This window comes from Rhodamnia argentea, chromosome 6 (genome assembly GCF_020921035.1).
Source record: "Rhodamnia argentea isolate NSW1041297 chromosome 6, ASM2092103v1, whole genome shotgun sequence".
NCBI lineage: Eukaryota > Viridiplantae > Streptophyta > Magnoliopsida > Myrtales > Myrtaceae > Rhodamnia > Rhodamnia argentea.
Window position 1 is genome coordinate 21,394,842 of NC_063155.1, and position 17,558 is coordinate 21,412,399.

At 41.7% G+C, this 17,558-nt stretch overlaps 2 protein-coding genes across 3 annotated transcripts; one reads left to right on the forward strand and one right to left on the reverse strand.

Annotated features, from left to right (window-relative positions):
• Positions 1 to 10,012: 10,012 nt before the first annotated feature.
• LOC115734425 (NDR1/HIN1-like protein 3) lies at positions 10,013 to 10,828 on the forward strand. The gene has a single exon (XM_030665204.2). It carries the CDS (start codon positions 10,070 to 10,072, stop codon positions 10,682 to 10,684), a length of 615 nt encoding a protein of 204 aa, XP_030521064.1. The 5' UTR covers positions 10,013 to 10,069; the 3' UTR covers positions 10,685 to 10,828.
• A 4,620-nt stretch (positions 10,829 to 15,448) lies between these two features.
• On the reverse strand, positions 15,449 to 17,280 carry LOC115734424 (protein RGF1 INDUCIBLE TRANSCRIPTION FACTOR 1). Of its 2 annotated transcripts, none has more exons than XM_030665202.2 (3): positions 16,829 to 17,280; positions 16,497 to 16,723; positions 15,449 to 16,055 (listed from the first exon to the last, which is right to left on the reverse strand). In XM_030665202.2, exons 1-3 carry the CDS (start codon positions 16,914 to 16,916, stop codon positions 15,762 to 15,764), a joined length of 609 nt encoding a protein of 202 aa, XP_030521062.1. In that variant the 5' UTR covers positions 16,917 to 17,280; the 3' UTR covers positions 15,449 to 15,761. The 2 variants fall into 2 exon arrangements, with proteins under 2 accessions (XP_030521062.1, XP_030521061.1); XM_030665201.2 differs by having other exon boundaries at positions 16,497 to 16,718; positions 16,829 to 17,277.
• Between the last annotated feature and the right edge of the window lie 278 nt (positions 17,281 to 17,558).

Consider the following 17,558-nt stretch of genomic DNA (forward strand, 5'->3'; position numbering starts at 1 on the left):
GTTCGGACCTCGGCTCCTTGTTAGGGATTTGGTGATCTCCCTCTTCGTTTGAAATATATAGAAATTACACGGTTATCATTTTCGTATATTTCTTGTCTAAGTTATCGATGATACGGTCTACACTAATCGGTGGATCGCGTATGCCTGGGATGTCTTTTTTTATCTTATTGTAGTAATACAAGGGCACGGGCGCATACATCCAATATATGATCCTTGTGATGCTTTCCTTGAATCACTCTATGCTCGGCTATAATCAAAGGATGGATCGCTCCTTCTCTCGTTGGGTACATGGGAAATACAACTGATTAGTTTTTTGTTGTTGTTGTTGTTGCCAACATGTTGGTTTTCTTAGCTAAATTAGGTAAAAAAAGAATGCCTGATGTTGGAGTTAGTAATGGGAAAGTCAATAAATTTTTCTTGTAGGTTCTATATTTGCGGAGGAAACTGATGTCACAGGCCACAACATTTTGGCTTTTTTGAAACTTTAGTGACAAATGAGTGTGTATATTGGCATTGCGCTAAAGTTCGCCTTCATTCATCGCCATATAGTTGAAGTCTTGTGTAGTCCAAAACGTTATCCAACGCCCTTTTCAGGAAAATCAACAAAAATAAGAAAGGGAGGGAATGCAGATCGTCTTCTGCAAAACAGGAAAGCCATGTAGATTTCTTTTGTACGCAAAGAACATGGTATTGGTACATGAGAACTAGAGATATCAAACGGATGGGTCGGATCGAATATGATCCGATTGATATTGACCTGTTTAATCTGTTTGAACCCATTTTCATGCAGCATAAGACTCATAGCAAATCCAATCTATACCCCGACCCGACCCGACCCCGTATTACTTAAAACACTTTTATATTTACCCAAATCATGAAATATTTGCTCCTTACAATTCGTTGAGAAAAATAATATTACTAAAACACTTTCATGCAATATAAATGAGTTATATATATGTTCAAAGATAAACCCATTTACAACCCACATATAATTAGGCTTAAAATGCATACCCATTAACAATCAATTTATTAGAACTTTATTAACCCATATTTGGCCAACTTGAATATGAATTAAAATATGGGTTTCTAACCCATATTAATACCTCTAACGAGGACTGCTCGATTCAACCGACCAACCGACCCGATTTTCGATACGGCTTCTTTGCTAGTCTGATCGAAAAACATACAAAGTTAAAATCCTGTTAAACAGGTGGGTTGTGATGGGTTTGGGTCGGATCATAAATGGGTCAACCCAAATTGACCCATTAATCCGTTTTTGACTAATTTATTGTAATGGCAAATTTTTTAACCCATACCCGACCGGACTTATATTACTAAAACACTTTCATATTTAATCTAATTTATAAAAATTTATAAATTATTAAAAAAAATATATCGCTAAAATATTATGCATTATTTTTATGATTTAACAAAATTTGAAAATTAAAATATTATAATAGTAAAAAAATTGGGCTTTTTTCTTTTCTTTTTATTTTTTTCCTTTCCCTTCCGCCACCTCCTTTTTTTTTTCTCTCAAAATCCAGCGAGGGTGCCCGCAAGCAAGGGCCGCGAAACCCTCGCCGACCACGGAACTGTGGTGCCATTCTCAAGGCAAGACATCCAAAATTTGGGGGCAGAGTTTATGTTGGAGTTGGTACTGAAAGTCGGGTTCACGTGTTTCGACTCCGACCTGATCATGAGGCCGAGCATGCGCCGAGTTTTGCAGTACTTGGAGGGCGATCTCCCGATGACAAGTTTTCCGCACAAGGCATTTACGCACTCATCTTCTGTCACGGAATCGCATCTCTCAGGTGGACGATGAACCTCGTGGTCTGGTTTCTAATTTAAATCCCCTCTCTTGTAGAAATCGATTAGTTGAAAGCTGAGATCATGTGCAGATCTGGAATACGTAAGACTCTATGAGCCATTCTGGTGCTTGTCTGTGTGAGTATCGCTAAAATACATGCTCTTATTTTTCATATGGCTCAAATTAGCGGTAAGTATCGCTCAGATCTGGCGAGGGTTTCGAGGCCTTCACAAGCTATGACCGAAGGATGCAGTCCTCGCCTATGACTGGGGAGGGTCTGTCGGCGAGCCTCACCGGACTTGTCGAGGAAAAAAAAAAGAAAGAAGGAAAAAGGGGCATACTCAAATTGTTACGTATGGTCTCAAAATCATCGTTAAAATATTAGTCAGCTACACAATCTGACCTACGCGTTCATAGACGACGGTTCTTTGGGCTATATGTCCGCCAATTTGGTCCTAAACTATGAAATCAAAGTGAACTGGCCCATCTTCATTTGAGTCACGACTACATTGTCCCATTGTCAAAAACAGAGAAATTGTTTTTCCTTGTTGTTAGATTTCTGAAAAAGTTATCAAGCATCAAAATCACTTGATTTCACATCAATTTACTGATAAGCCGTAGACAGTTTTATGACATTTATTAACTCTTTTTTCCGTAGTTACTAACCTCAATTTGAATGATTGCTAACTTTTTACCGATTTAACTTGTAAACTAGTTTATTATTACTAACTCTTATTTTTTTTTTATTACTAGCTCTTATTTCAGTGGGGTAGGTTTATGTGTTTTTTTTTTAATTACCAAGGTTCTCCGATATTTGACAAACACTCTTCCCTTATCTTTGTTTATATGCACGAGTGAGTTGTATTAGAAAAGTCCCACATCGGAGAATTAATGAAGGGTTGAGCAATTAATATATTCTAGTTGGCCCATAACTCATTGATTTAAACTTTTAAATGAATGTGGATCTAACTAGATATGTTGGTGGGCTCGGGCTTAGGCTTTCTCTTGGCAATCTCCCCCGGCGAAGGTATCGGACTTAAACGATATCAGAGCCCAAATTACTAACAAGTGATATGGGTTCTTTGCGGCTCGACCTAGGGCTCGATTGGGCTAGTAGTCGGTTTAGATGTGCGAGGAAAAACCTCATCCTTTAAGCTACTTTTTGTGATGAGAGAGGCCCGGGGGACCCATCCAACACCGGCATCTCATCCTTTGAGCTATCTTTTGTGATGGGAGAGGCCCGAGACTGCCCAACATTGGCATCAATGCGAATATTTCAAGGAAAGAATCCGGTAACCAACGCGATTTTCGGGCAGTGGGCATTGTGGTGTAAGAGTGCTAGGAGTGCGGGGCCGATGACAGTCTTCATGGTTTGGTATGGAGAAATGGACTAGGGATAAAGGTGGGCGTTAGAGATTCAAGTTCGGATAAGTTTACGTAGAATGATACTTGAATTAAAGGGGAGCAAATTTAACACTGGAGCTTATATGTAAGGGGGAGATTGTTGAGATGCACGTGTGAGATGTGTTAGAGAAGTCCCATATCGGAGTATTGATGTGGGATATGGTAGTAAATATATTCTAGTTGGCCCATAACTTATTGGTTTAAACTTTTGAGTGAATATGAAGTCCAACTGAATATGTTGACGGGCTCAGACTAGGGCTCCCTCTTTGTGATTTGCTTCAACCAAAGTATCGAACTTCTGCTACATGCTCCCAATAATCTTCTTTCAACTTTTCTTTATCTTTTTTATTAACTTTTCAAATTTATTAGTTATCACATGAAATTGCAAACAATTTTCGTAATGACTTAGCAACATTTCTCCAATTAAGTTGCCAGCTAGTTTAGAATAACCAATTTCTTATTTGAGTTGCTTACTAACATTTATATTGTTCGTTTATTTTGTTGAATTTACCAACTATTTTATTGAGCTACCGTTTTATTTGTCTCGTGTTTACCAACCATTTTCTTTAACTAAGTTTCCAACTAATTTTGCATTACCAATTCTTATTTGTGTTGATTATTAATGTTAATTGCGTTGTTTTTCAAACGACAAACCGTTTGTTATCTTTGACTAGCTATTGTTTTTACTTTTTACCAAATTTTAATTACATTTCTTACATGTGGCTTAAACTTACTAATCGTTATATAAACTAACTAACCCTTATTAGAACGACTTACCAACTTTTTTCCACATTAAGGGTGTGCATGAAATCACTTCTGAAATTCCATTTCTCTGCGCGAAGCCCATCCGGCGGAGAAATGTGTTTGATAAAAACCCGATCGAAGTAGAAATCCGTTTGATAAAAAAATTGACTTCTGGTAGGATTTTTCACTTTTGGCAAGATTTTTTACTTTTGACAAGATTTTCGGCAAATTTTGAGAAGTAAAAAATTTTAACTTCTCGACTCCAGAATCACTTCTTGGACCACACCCGCCTTCGTCGGCCACTGTCCACCCACCGCCGCCAACCGCCGACCGCTCGCCACCGCCGGCCGCCGCCGTAGCCATCCACCGCCGGCCGCCCACCACTACCGTGACCTCTGCCGCTGTCGCAACCGCCGCCCCCGCCATTGCCCTAAGGCCGCCGCGGCCGCTAATCGCCGACTAACGCTACGGCCGCCGACCACTGCCACGCCCGACGGCCATCGACCATCGCCGCCGCCGCAGCTGCCAACCGCTATCGACCACAACGGCCTCCGACCATCGCCGCCGCTATTGACCGCCGCCAACCACCACCGTCGCCACCAACCATCGCCGCCGAAAATTTTGTTAATAATGTTTCAAAAATAGAAATTTTTAACCATTACCAAACGAATTTTTCTGATCAGAAGTCAATCTGGAGCAGAAGTAGAAAAATCAACTTCTACTTTTGAGGAGAAGTAGAGAAATCAATTTCTGATCAGAAGTTGATTTCTTGGACATAAGTGATTTCATGCACACCCTAAGCAACCCAAAGAAAAGTTGGTCAACTAAAACAATACATGGATGTTGGCAAGTACCTCAAAAGAAAGTTGACTAGTAGAAAATTTAATCAGCATATGTATTAGTCACTTAAATTAAAGTTAGTAATTGTACATAAAAGTGTAAAAATTACCAAAAAATTCTTAAACCTATTGTAATTGTACCAATTCGGTCATAATTTTTTTTTGTCGATTCAGTCCTAAACCTTTTGCAATTATGTCAATTCGGTCTATTTGACCAAATTTGGCCTGCCCGCATTGACATGGATGTTGACCGTCTCCGGCCATTTGGCGACTTAGTATTTTAATTTTTGTTATTAATTTTTTTTCACTTGTTCCTTTGTTATTTTCATTTTCATTTTTTTCTTCTCACTTCTTCTTCCTTTGGCCGGTCGCCTGGTGAGGTCGACCTTTGCTATGGCCGGGCGAGGCTCCCCTTGCCGGCTCAAATCTGATGAGGTCTTGGTTGGCCTCGCCCGACGATGGCGAGGTCAAAGCTGGACCTCGCTAGATTTGGTAGGCTTCGGGGGACTCAACCCCGGCATACCCATCAAGGTCGTGGCTGTTGGAGATGGTGTCGAGGCGGATGGGAGAGGATGGGTTGGCGTGCATGGATCCAATGACATGGACGGTGAGGGCGAGGGTGGCTTTGAGGCCAATTCCCCCCAAGCCTACTAGATTTGGCAAGGTCTCGGACGGCCTCGTCCGGCGACGGTGATGTCCGGATCTAGGCCGACCTCGTTGTTACCGGGTGAGGGTGGTCGAGATCTCGCCGGATGTGGGCTAGCGAAGCCAACCTCGTCCAGTGGGAGCAAGCTTTGCACGAGGTAGGTGAGGTAGACATCATCGGTCGGAGGAGGAAGAAGAAGAGAGAAGAAAAAAAAAGGTAAGAAAAATTCAAAAAAATTATTAAGATATTATATCGTCGGACGATCAACGTTGGCCGGTCAAATTTGGTCGGATGGATTGAATTGGCATAATTACAAAAAGTTTAGTATTAAATTAGCAAAAGAAAAGTTTAGAACTGAATTGGCACAATTACAATTGATCCAATACTTTTTTGGTAATTTTTTTATCTAAAAGTTGGTAACTCTAAGACATTGCTAAAAAAAGTCAAATGACAATTGGCAATGAAATTGGTAATGGACAAGACGAGTCCACGATCAAAAGGAAAATAAACTTGTCAGTAAATTAAACAATAGATGGCAACCCATAACTTGTTGATAATAGGACTGATAAATTTTTCTTCCATTTAATTGCCGCCTAATATTAGGTTAAGGTCAATAACCTCTAGAAAGAGTTAGTAAATTTAAGGAATTTCTATACATAACCAATAGAAATAGGTAACTCCGTAGTAAAGTTGGTAAATAAGTAAAAATGAAAAAAAAAAAAATATATATATATATTGGTGAATAACTCAAACGAGAGCCGGTGATTCGAAAGAAACTGGTATTTAATATGACAAAAATAGAAAAAGTCGCTCTAAAACTTAGATCAATAATCTCACATAAAGTTAGATATTTGATGCGTTTGTAAGTTATAGCCTTCAGCCATTAAATCCGTCAATCGATTTTGTTACATACTTCCCCTGGAAGCTGAATCTTAGTTGGTTTATCATAATCAAAGAACAAAGACATTTCTTACAAGTTCGTCGCTCGGAGGTCAGAACGAAACGGGAAAGCAATAGCCTCTTTCACTTCGGACGACAATGGCAGGGGCTCTTGCCAAACGTTTTGCTTCCGATGCTGAGGAAGACCCTTGGGATGCACACTCGAGCCGGGCGGTGCTACCGGAATCCATGTTGAGCCACTTGAGGGAACGGAAGAGGTTTGGGCATCGAGATCGACATGATCACCGGGTCGAGCGTCAAGTTCAAGGGCTGGCACTGGAAGCAGGACCGCTGCACGATCCGAGTATTCTGCACTGAAATGGTTGCTCACTTCTCATGGGTGGAGCCCTTCAAGGACACCATATGCGACGTTGAGCTATGAATTTTATTCGGTGCCGTTGTCGCCGCGGTCATCCTCTTCTGTCTCATGTCTACGTAATGGTGCTGTATAGTTGATGGTGTGTGGATCTATCACTCGGACCATTACTCAAGTATTTTGAGTTGCAACCCTGCACATTTAAAACCTGATCACAGTCTAGATTTCTGTCAATTAGCTGCCTTGCCGCTATTTCTTGTAAGGGGTGCGAAAAACATCGGACCTCCATCACCAACCGCCGCGTCTGTAAAGTGAATGAGGCCGCTTCCTCCGATTCGAGATTCCACCGGGGGATGATATCGGCTCTTTTTTTCATTTGCCCGAGATCTTCATTGACAGCCGACACGAGCTACTCCAGCGAAATGACTGCCCTGCTCATCTCCAAGTTTCAGATTACAATCGCTTCATAATGCAGAATCACCACTTCGAGCCCTCTCATCAAGACCAACAACTCCTCCCATCACGTGCTTTTGATTCGTACGATCTAACTTGATTGAGCCCCAAGTTTGATGGATAGAGGGTTTGGCATTAATAATTTTTCCACATAACATGATGAACATTAAAGAAAAAAAAGCATATCCCGTCCAAGTTTAGTGCGCGATCGAAAATTTTTAGATTGTTAATCTACGACAAGAGTCGAAAAAATGCAAGAATTCGAGACATGTCAACTTCAGACAAGTAATGTTTGAAACTCAAGAGACATGCATTAAAGGAGGAACACACATAAATTACTAGACGGCTGATATGGGGGATCGAATTCGCGACCTGCCAAGCATTGATCGCACCTCATACCTCAACATACCAAGTGAGATCGAGCGGACGGCATCGAAGTGCTCGATGCGTGAATAATGAATATTTGGTGAATGGTCCATTTCAGCTTCATGGATCATAGATGTACGCCCCTCACTTTGTGTCATCATCCAAAGCATTCTTTCTCTTTCCATGACCAGGGAGGATGGATCATCAGTCATCGTCCATAGTCAAAGTCTTCTGTAGTCCACAACGTTATCCAACTCCTTTCTTCAGGAAAATCAACAAAAGCAAGAAAGGGAGGGAAATGCAGAGCGTCTTTCAGGAGGTCTGACCGAAATCCCGTTCAAAGTTACTTGTCTTGTGCGATACGATGATTGCGATCAAGCTCGATTCTTGCCTTTACGCCCGTTCACTGAGGCTCTCTCTCTCTCAAGCTTCGTTTCTGAGATAGGGTAGAGCTCAAGAATTTCGAACTTATCTGATGCTATTGGCAATGGTGGAGTGCCTCAAAAGCAAGGCACAAGAACCGTGTCACACGAGGCTGGCCAAAACCAAAAAAAGTAAAAGGATCATACTCAAATTGTTACATAATGACTCAAAACCATCATCAAAACATTAGTCGGATACGCAATCGACCTACATGTTCATAGACGACGGTTCTTTGAGCAATGTGTCTGCTAATTTGGTCCTAGACCGTGAAATTAACGTGAACTTGCCGTCGCAGTTTGATTCACCATTGTAACGTGCCATTGTCAAAAAGCGATTTCTTTTTCCTCGTTATTAGATTTCTGAAAGAGTTATTAAGTGCCAAAAAATTTCTGATCACTTGATTTCACACCAACTTATTGATAAGCCGCCGACAGTTTTATGACATTTATCAACTTTTTTTTCCATAATTACTAACCGCAATTAGAGTGATCATCAACTTTACACCGATTTAAATTATCACCTAGTCCATTGTTACTAACTCTTATTTGAGTAATTTAACAAGGTCTATGTGCGTGTGTTTTTTTTTATAATTTTTTACCAAATTCTCCGATATCTGAAAAGAGTGACTTCCCTTATCCTTTATAAAATTTTCTTCATCTATCTTACCAACTTTTTAAATTTGCTAGTTATTACATGAAATTGCAAACTATTTTCGTGTGACTTATAACCTTTTCTTCAATTAAGTTACCAACTAGTTTAGAGTTGCCAATTCTTTTGAGTTGCTTACTTACGTTTATGTGGTTTTTTTTTTTTAATCTACCAACTATTTTATTGAGCTACCGTTATTATTTGTCTCGTTTATCAACCATTTTCTATCATTAAATTGCCAACTAATTTTGCATTATCAATTCTTGTTTGAGTTATTTATTAATGTTCGTCTTGTTCTTTTTAGACTACCAACCGTTTTTTTTTTCATATTTGATTAAAAAAAAAATTTCTTATATGTCACCGATAGTTTACATTTCTTACAAATGGCTTAAATTTACCACCGTCGTATAAATGAACCAACCCTTATTTGAGAGACTTGCCAACTTTTTTCTAGATCAAGCAACCCCGGAGAAATGTTGGTCAACTAAAATAATATATAGATGTTGGTAAAACTCAAAAACTTAATTAGAGGATGTATATCGGTCACTTAGTTTAAAGTTAGTGATTGCATAGAAGAGTTGGTAACTCTAAGACATTGTTAAAAGAAAGTTACTCAACAGTTGGCAATCAAATTGGTAAAGGATAAGATGAGTCCTCAATCAAAAGGAAAATAAACTTGTAAGTAACTTCAACCAAAGATGGTAACTCATAATTAGTTGATAATCGGAAAAAAAGGATGAATTTTTCTAAATAAGGTTTTGTAAATACTAAAAGAAGATGGTAAATTTAAGGTGGTGTTACAGAAAACAAATAAAAGTTTGTAAACGATAAAGAAGAGATGCCAAATTAAGAAAAGAAAGAAACAAATAAATGACGTTAAGTAACTTATTTGTAATCTAAAATTCGGTGATAATTAAATGAGAGAAAAATTGGTGAATCACGCTGATTAAGGTCAGTGATCTCTAAAGAGAGTTAGTAAATTTAAGGAATTGTGACACACGATAATTAGAAATGGGTAACCCGTAATAACGTTGGTAAATAAACGAAAATGAAAAAGAAAAGTATGGGTGAATAACGCATATGAGAGTTGGTGATTCAAAATTCGTCTGTAATTAATATGGCAGAAATTGATAAGTCACTCTAACTTTGGTTAATAATTTCATATAAAGTTATGCAAATAAAAGTCGATAAACTAAACTTCTAATGATCATATCTTCCAATGTAAGATCTAGCTTTCAGTGATTATACCCCTCAATTGATTTCAGCATACAACTCCCCCTGGAAGCTGAATCTTTAGTTGGTTCATCACAAGCAAAGAACAAAGCAATCCGAATATGTCTTCCCCACCTACATTTCTTGAGCTTCACCCAAGAAAATTAAAGGCAAAAGCACCAACCTCTTTCACTTTCAAGTACTACAAAGAAAGCAACCAGCCTCTCCTCACTTCAGTCTCAATTCAAACAAACCTGCAGCATCAGTCAACAATGGCAATCGCCAAACGTGTTCCTCGCGATGTTGAGGAAGACCCTTGGGATGCACACACGAGCATGATGACATGGGCATCTTCGATCTTGCTCGCCATCATCTTCCTCATCGTGCTAGGGGTTTCGGTCATCTGGCTCACCGTCAACCCAAGGCAGCTCAAGTATGCCGTCGAGGATGCCTTCGTCTCTAACTTCAACGTCACCGGTGGCCACCTCGCCACAGCTGACTTCAACATCAGTTTGTCGGCCAAGAACCCCAATCACCGGGTCTCGTTCTCCTACGACTCCATGAAGGTGTCCGTGAAGAGCCACGGCTACACCCTCGCGTCTAGCGACGTCCCGCGTTTTACCCAGGGCACGGACACCTTTAAGCCTTTCGAGGTGAACCTCATGTCGCGTGATGTGGTGCTACCGGAGTCCACGTCAAGCCACTTGATGGATGGGGGAACATCAGGGGAAATCAAGATCGACGTGATCATCGAGGCGAGAGTCACGTTCAAGGCCCGGCATTGGAAGCACGACCACTGCATGATCCGGGTATTCTGCGCCGAAGCGGTGGCCCGCTCCTCGCAGGAGACGGCCTTCAAGCAGACCAAATGCAGCGTCGAACTATGAATTTCAGTCGATGCCGTCATCGCCGTCGCGATCATCCTCTTCTGTCTCATGTCTACATAATGGTTCTGTATAGTTTATGGTGTGCGGATCAACGCTCTGGGCATCTCTTTAGTATTTTGAGTAACAACCCTGCACATTTAACCTGATCACAGTCTAAATTGCTGTCAATTAGCTGCCTCGCGACTACTTCTTGCAAGGGGAGCGAAAAAACACTGGACCGACCTCCATCACGCAACCGCATCTGCAATCATCGGGGTTTCGGGCTTGATCGGCTCTTGTTTTTCCATTAGCCCGAGATCTTCATTGACAGACGAAACGAGCTACAGCAGAGAAATGACTGCCCTGATCATCTCCAAGTTTCAGATTACAATCGTTGCATAATGCAGAATCAGAGATTAGACATGCCCATTGACTAGAGAGAACTTGTTATTTGTTGTCCAATAAAATGGACAGACCCCACTTGAGCCCTCTCATCAGGACCAACAACTCCTCCCATCATGTGCTTCCGATTCATACAATCTAACTTGGTTAAACCCCAAGTTTGATGGCATTAATAATTCTCCGACAAATCAAGAACATTAAAAAACAGCCCTATCGCAATGCGAGTGGTGACCTACGATACATAACTACTACGTATATCCTGCCGAAGTTTAGCGTGCGATTGAAAAGTTTAGACAGTTAATGAAGAAGTAATGTTTGAAACTTAACAGACATGCATCAAAGGAGGAACACACACAAATGGATGGACGGACGATATGCGAAATCGGATTTGCGACCCGACAAGCATTGATCGTACCTTATATCTCAACATACCAAGTGAGATCAAGCCGACAACATCGAAATTCACCCTCCTTACACAAATTCTATTTTGTCTTTAATTTATGCAGGAGAAAATTAATGAAATGAAGTGCATAATTAATTACAGTGAAAGATGAAGGTACTATGACAGATTGAAATTCCAACAGAAGAACAAGTCTGAAAAAACAGCTAGCCTAGACAGACGATGAGCGCTCTTCGTCATATGCTGGTGCATCTCCTTTTAAAAGAGCTAGACGACGACGGCAACGGCAACGCGTCGTTCGATCGAAAGAACGATTCTACCTCATCGCACGCTGTCGTCTCGAAGAAGTGCAATTTCCGCTTGTGAGGAAGCACCGGTTGGGCTTGCTTGCGCGGTGTGGGCGGGCAACTTCGAACAGCAGGGATCTTGTGCTCGCTGGAAGTCGGCGTTTGGCACCTATCTCCATCGTCCTTCGGTAGCTTCTCATCGCTCTCATCGTCTCTACTTGTTGCTGGTTGCTGTAATTCCTTTGGAGGGCCTTGCTCTGAGTCATCCATCTCCTTAGACATTCAGAGAGAGAGAGAGAGAGAGAGAGAGAGATCGATCGTCAGAGTTTGCAGCTTATGAAAGCAATGTTCTGTATAGCTTGTGCCAGCTTTTTTTTTTTTTTTCCATTGTATTGATGCACATTATGTCCAAGACATGCTGAAAGGATGCGAAGTTGTTTTTGGCGAAAGATACAAAGGATACACAGTGAACCCATTATGAAACAATTGACCACGTACCCTACTTCTCGAATATCACGACTTTAATGGGGACAAGAACGTCCTTGGACTATAATCCATATAGCATGCCACATGGATTTTCTTTAGAAATTTTGTGTCACCAGCCAATCAAACTTAGTTAGGATTTTCACATGTTGGTCTTAAAATCTAACAAAACTCTCATGGTTGCGAGCACATGATGAGTTGTCCATGCTACTAATAATAAGGAAAATGCTTTCATGATTGTTTGACAAGATTATTAATTTTTTCTGATCGTAGATCAACACACCATCACCGCGCGTTTTGCATAAAATACTCGTTAATTGAAAAATCTTGGGGTCAGAAATAATGACAGTACCGTTAGACTATCAAGATATCAGCTCCCTAATAATAATGTTTATTCAAATTAAACCGAAAGGGTTTCTCTTCAATTTAGCCATTTCTCAAGAGGTAGGAAACATGACATCATAAAAGTAGGTGCCGCCTTACTTTTCTTTATACCGTGTCAACATCCACGTACCATAACCTTTCATCATCATCATCAAAATAGAAGGACCTTGCAAATTTCACGCATATACTAATCAACACAATAAAATCGGCGAAATAACATGAAAGAAGACCCTCTCTTTCTTTCTTTTTTCCATTAGAGCAGGTTAGGTGGTGTCTGGGTCACCTTTTTTTGCATGTCGCTTGTCCATTTTCCCGAGCGATCTGCCTATCTAGGGTTTGGAATTATATATATATAATATGGGGAGACCTTTCAAAACAAATTTGACATTGCAAAGGCCAACAGGGACATCAAATGTTTTTGTAGGGGCAGGTGCTTATTGTATTTATCTCTATCACTATCCGAGGCATAGCTCTTGTTTTGTTTGCATGCAAGCGCAAAGGCATAGGATTCCAGCAGGGAGGCGGAATTTGGTGCTCACATCCCCTGCATTGCATGTTCAAAGGTTTTGTCTCACAACGGCATGTTTCAGCTGATCCATGCCAGATGCTCCCGACAATAAATTTCTGCATGCATCTTCCTAGTGATCTAATTTTGTTTGAACTCGTAACAATCGGATGAAAATTCCCCGCGTTCTATGCCCGGAGATAACGAACTTCGAACAAGATTGACTTGCTATCGCTACGGACGGAGAAGAAGAGGGAGCTGAGGGGAGATGGAGAGAAGGTTGGCATGGTGGTTCGAGTGTCGAAGGCGTGTCGAGGACAGATGGTAGTGGCAACGGCAAAGCGGCGATGATGGTGACATCGGAGATAATTGTCCAAAAAACCCTAAACCTATTGTACGGCGGCCCAATTTAGTCATAAACCTTTAAATTGTATCAATTTAGTCTTAAATATTTTAATGATTTGCCAATATAGACTTTTCAGTTAATTTTGACTTAAATTCGTTGACGTGATGTCAACCGTCCTTCGTGGTGCGACTAATGATTATGTGGACGATTTCAACATTTTTTAAATTTTTTTCCCTCTAGCGCCCGCTCTAGATCTAGCTTAGGGCGTCGGTCGACAGAGGCTGCCCTTATGCATATGTAGTAGGTGAGGGCGACCCTTGCTTGCGATATGTGAGCGCGGCCCTCGCCTATAGTTAGCGGCTACATGGAAAATGGAATAGAGAGTAAAAATAAAGGAAAAAAAAATTAAAAAGAAGTTGCAAAAACTATCTACGTCATGTAGAACACAACAGTCGGCATGCAAGTTGGCAATTTCCAGTTAACATTGGTCGGAACGACTATATTGGTAAATCGTCAAAAGGTGTAGGACTAAAATCAGCATAATTAAAATATTTAAAACTAAATAGGCTGTCGTATAATAATTAATAGATCTACAAACTCTTTTTTTAAGACAATTTTCGCGGCAACCTTGAGAGACAAGGGGAAAAAGGGACGGAAAATGGGAAATAGAACACAGCATGAGTCTCCGGATGGACAAAGATTAAAAACCAAAAGGGCCTCTTCGGGCTTCACGACAGTTTCAGCCCCTTGCTCGAAAACAACGTTGGCAGCCTATGCTCGACGAGCTTTTCTACAGGTAACGAAAGATGGGACTTTGACAGGCTCGTAAAAAAAAAAAAAAAACCCAAAAAAAAATCAATAATAATAATGAAATTAGCAATCATTGTACAGTGTAATTGAGAATTGGCCGGGGTCGTCGTCGTGGAGGACTATTTGTACAATTTTTGATGTGACCAACCTAATCTTATTGAAGCTACAAAGTTTGGTCCAACCCCCAAACCAAACGGCATTTGTTTAATTCCAGCCTATCTGTAGCACCTTCGAATCGACCTATCCTTATTTAGGTGGTGTTCAATGTTCATTTTACCGGCAAGATTCTGACCAAAATTGAAAATTTGGGAAATACCTTCTTCTTTTTTTATTATTGTTATTTCTATTTTGTCAGAAGAAAGAGGTTATTAATTTTTTAGGCTTAGAGCTAATCCAAGTTTTTTTTTTCATTAAGTAGGGAGAAAAATCCGACATATTCATGTGTCCGACTTAGGTGGCTATTAGGCTATGATGGGTAGGGGGTGATTGTAAATAACTTATTCTGGAGTCCTTCTGAATTAATATTTTATTCTAGAATTTCATAACTCAGCTGAAAGCTAACTTTGGTTGGTTAATTCGATCGGTTCGTCGATGGTCGGCGAGAACGAGGGTTCGAAAAATTATGTTCGGGTAGATGAAGGGTTTTTTGGGCTTCTCAATCCCGTGAAATTCGATCGGAGCCACAAATTTTTTTTTATTTGAGAGAAAGAAAAGGCGTGGGTGCCCTAACTGAAAATTAGATCGGGCCAACCTGGGGGTATCCAGCACTATACCTCATGTGGTCATATTTAGTGACATTTGAATTCTCGAATCGCATAGTTTTTACATGGAGCGTTTATATCGCGGCTAACTAGAATATGGTGCGTTGGGGCCAACTTGTAATTACACCCGACCCGACTCGGACCAAACCGACGCATTGCTTGCGCCGACCCCGAAAGCACTCAACACCGAGACGATGGACCACAATCGACGTACGAAAAGACAGATGAAAAGAGGGGAACGGGAACGGGGGAGAGAATCAATTAAAAGCAGCCCACGATTCGACCGCCCGGGGGGGGTGGGGAAGAAATAATAAACAAAGCAGCGAATTAAGCCTCCAAATCTGGCTTTGGAAGCCTAAAAAGCCATGGCGATTAACAGCCTAATCTACCACCAATGATCAAACGTATAAACAATCGGACCCCCACAGCTAAAACAATCTGGTCCTGTCCCTTCCTTTTCGTATGAACAACTTACAATGTGTGTACAACATATACATTTCACACCGTACGTTTGAAGTATCTTGTCCCTTCAACATTAGGTTTTTTGTCAAACCCCCCCGGCTCCAAAAAGCAACCCCTTAAACATGATTAAGAACTTATCACTTGATTAGGACACTAACCCCATGTGGTGGCCTCTCGCCAATGAGCTGTTGATTACGAGATTAGTTTTTAAAAGAATCGCCCCGTAGCTTTTTGCGCAATGTATTGGGTCGATTCGTGTTAGAACCCGAAAGGCGCCCGGCGCGGGATCCCTTTCCTTCGCCTGGAGTTGGAGGGGGCGGCTGAGGGAGGCGGCGGAGTGGTCGGGGAGACGTCGTCCTCGTCGTTGTACGTCAGCGGCGGCTGCGGATGGTGGTGGGCGGAGTGGGAGTGGGTTTGCCTGCCTTCACGCGATCCTTCGTCTGCTATACGGGGCAACCTCCTTGGCATTCCTTCCTTCTTTTCCGCGATTTCTTCGTCATTCTTCGCGCTCAAGACAAAGCTCGCATCCCCATTCCTCTTTATCCCTTCAAGCTAAGTCATTCGTTTCACACGCACACACGCACCCAATTAGAATTTTAATCTAAATTAAGACTCTTTTTTTAATTACGGTTAATGAATAATTGACCGCATTTTTAATCGATGACAATCAAACCCGCTCGATACATAATGTAACAAAAATCTCCAGAGAGGTGTAAAGAGAAACGTTCGCAGACGGGCAATATCTAACGAAGTGGCGTCGTCATTATGATCGAACTCACTTCTGAATTAATGAAACTAATAATGTCATGAGAACTAATGCAGATGTGGGGAATAAAGGAAGAAGAAGAAGAATATGGTTTAGGTTCGAATTCGCCGGAGCGATCTTTATGCGAACCCCGTCGTTCGATTGGAAATGCCGGTGCGTAGGGGTGGAAACGATCGAGAAACACAGTCGCATTCGGACGACGGAGGGCGTGTGTAAGGATCACTGACCTTACAGCCGAGAGAGCAGAAGCGAAAAGGGTCGAGCAGACTCCGCGCGCAGATTTCGCACAGGTGAGAGACGCCTTTGCCGGTGGAGCTCCGAGGCTGAGGCCGCTCGTTGAGGAAGAGGACCCTCGCGCTGTTGATCACGTAGGTCTGGACGCCGCTTATGTCCAGCACCTTGTCGATCTCGGCGACCCGAACCACGTCGTGGTACGACGACCTCCTTATCTGCTCTCCCAAAAACCAAAGCCAAACCCCCACATTCTCAACATTCACATGCGCTCATATGCAATTCAGAGCCAAGAAAGACCGGGACATTGCCGACGTTATATACTCACTTGGATGACCAGATGGTCCTTGTGGCGCGAGGACCGGCAGTAGTAGCAGAAGGCCCCCGACTCGCAGCCGAGGCAGTACATGTTGCATTCGCTCCGCGGCGCGTCCCGGTGAGACGGGCAAACGGAGAAGAAGGAGGTCGACAGCAGCGACTCCAGCCAAGGCGGCACCATGCCCCCCTCTCTCTCTCTCGATCGATCAACTCGAAGGCGGTCGTCAGGAACGAAGAATGTGACGAATGTCGATCACCAGCTATTATATCGTCTCGATTTCGATCTCTGCAATGATGAAGATGAGAGAGAGAGAGAGAGAGAGAGAGAGTTTAGGGAATCTGGAAATGCGACATAGAAGTGATCAAGAGAGCAATAATGGTGGGTGAGGAAGCAAGAAGACAAGGCGAGCATATAATAAAGGAGGAGGAGGAGGAGAAAAGGAAAAAAAAAAAAACTGAATGTTTTTGGGGGACGGTTCAAACAAAGCAAACGGTGGATTAATGGGGAGGAAAAGGAAAGGTCCAAGGAATTTGAAGCTAACGCTATCGCTTTTTGCCTCACATTTCTCGTTTATTGTATAATGAGGAAAGGTCGATCGGCACCCTATTAGGTCACAAGATTTAATTATTTTGCTTTGAATAGGGAAAAGTGGGTAAAATTCCATGCGCACGATGGATGAGCACCACTTGTCGGGCGAAAAACCTTTCGAATACCCTTTTTCTTCCTTTTAGAATGTGGA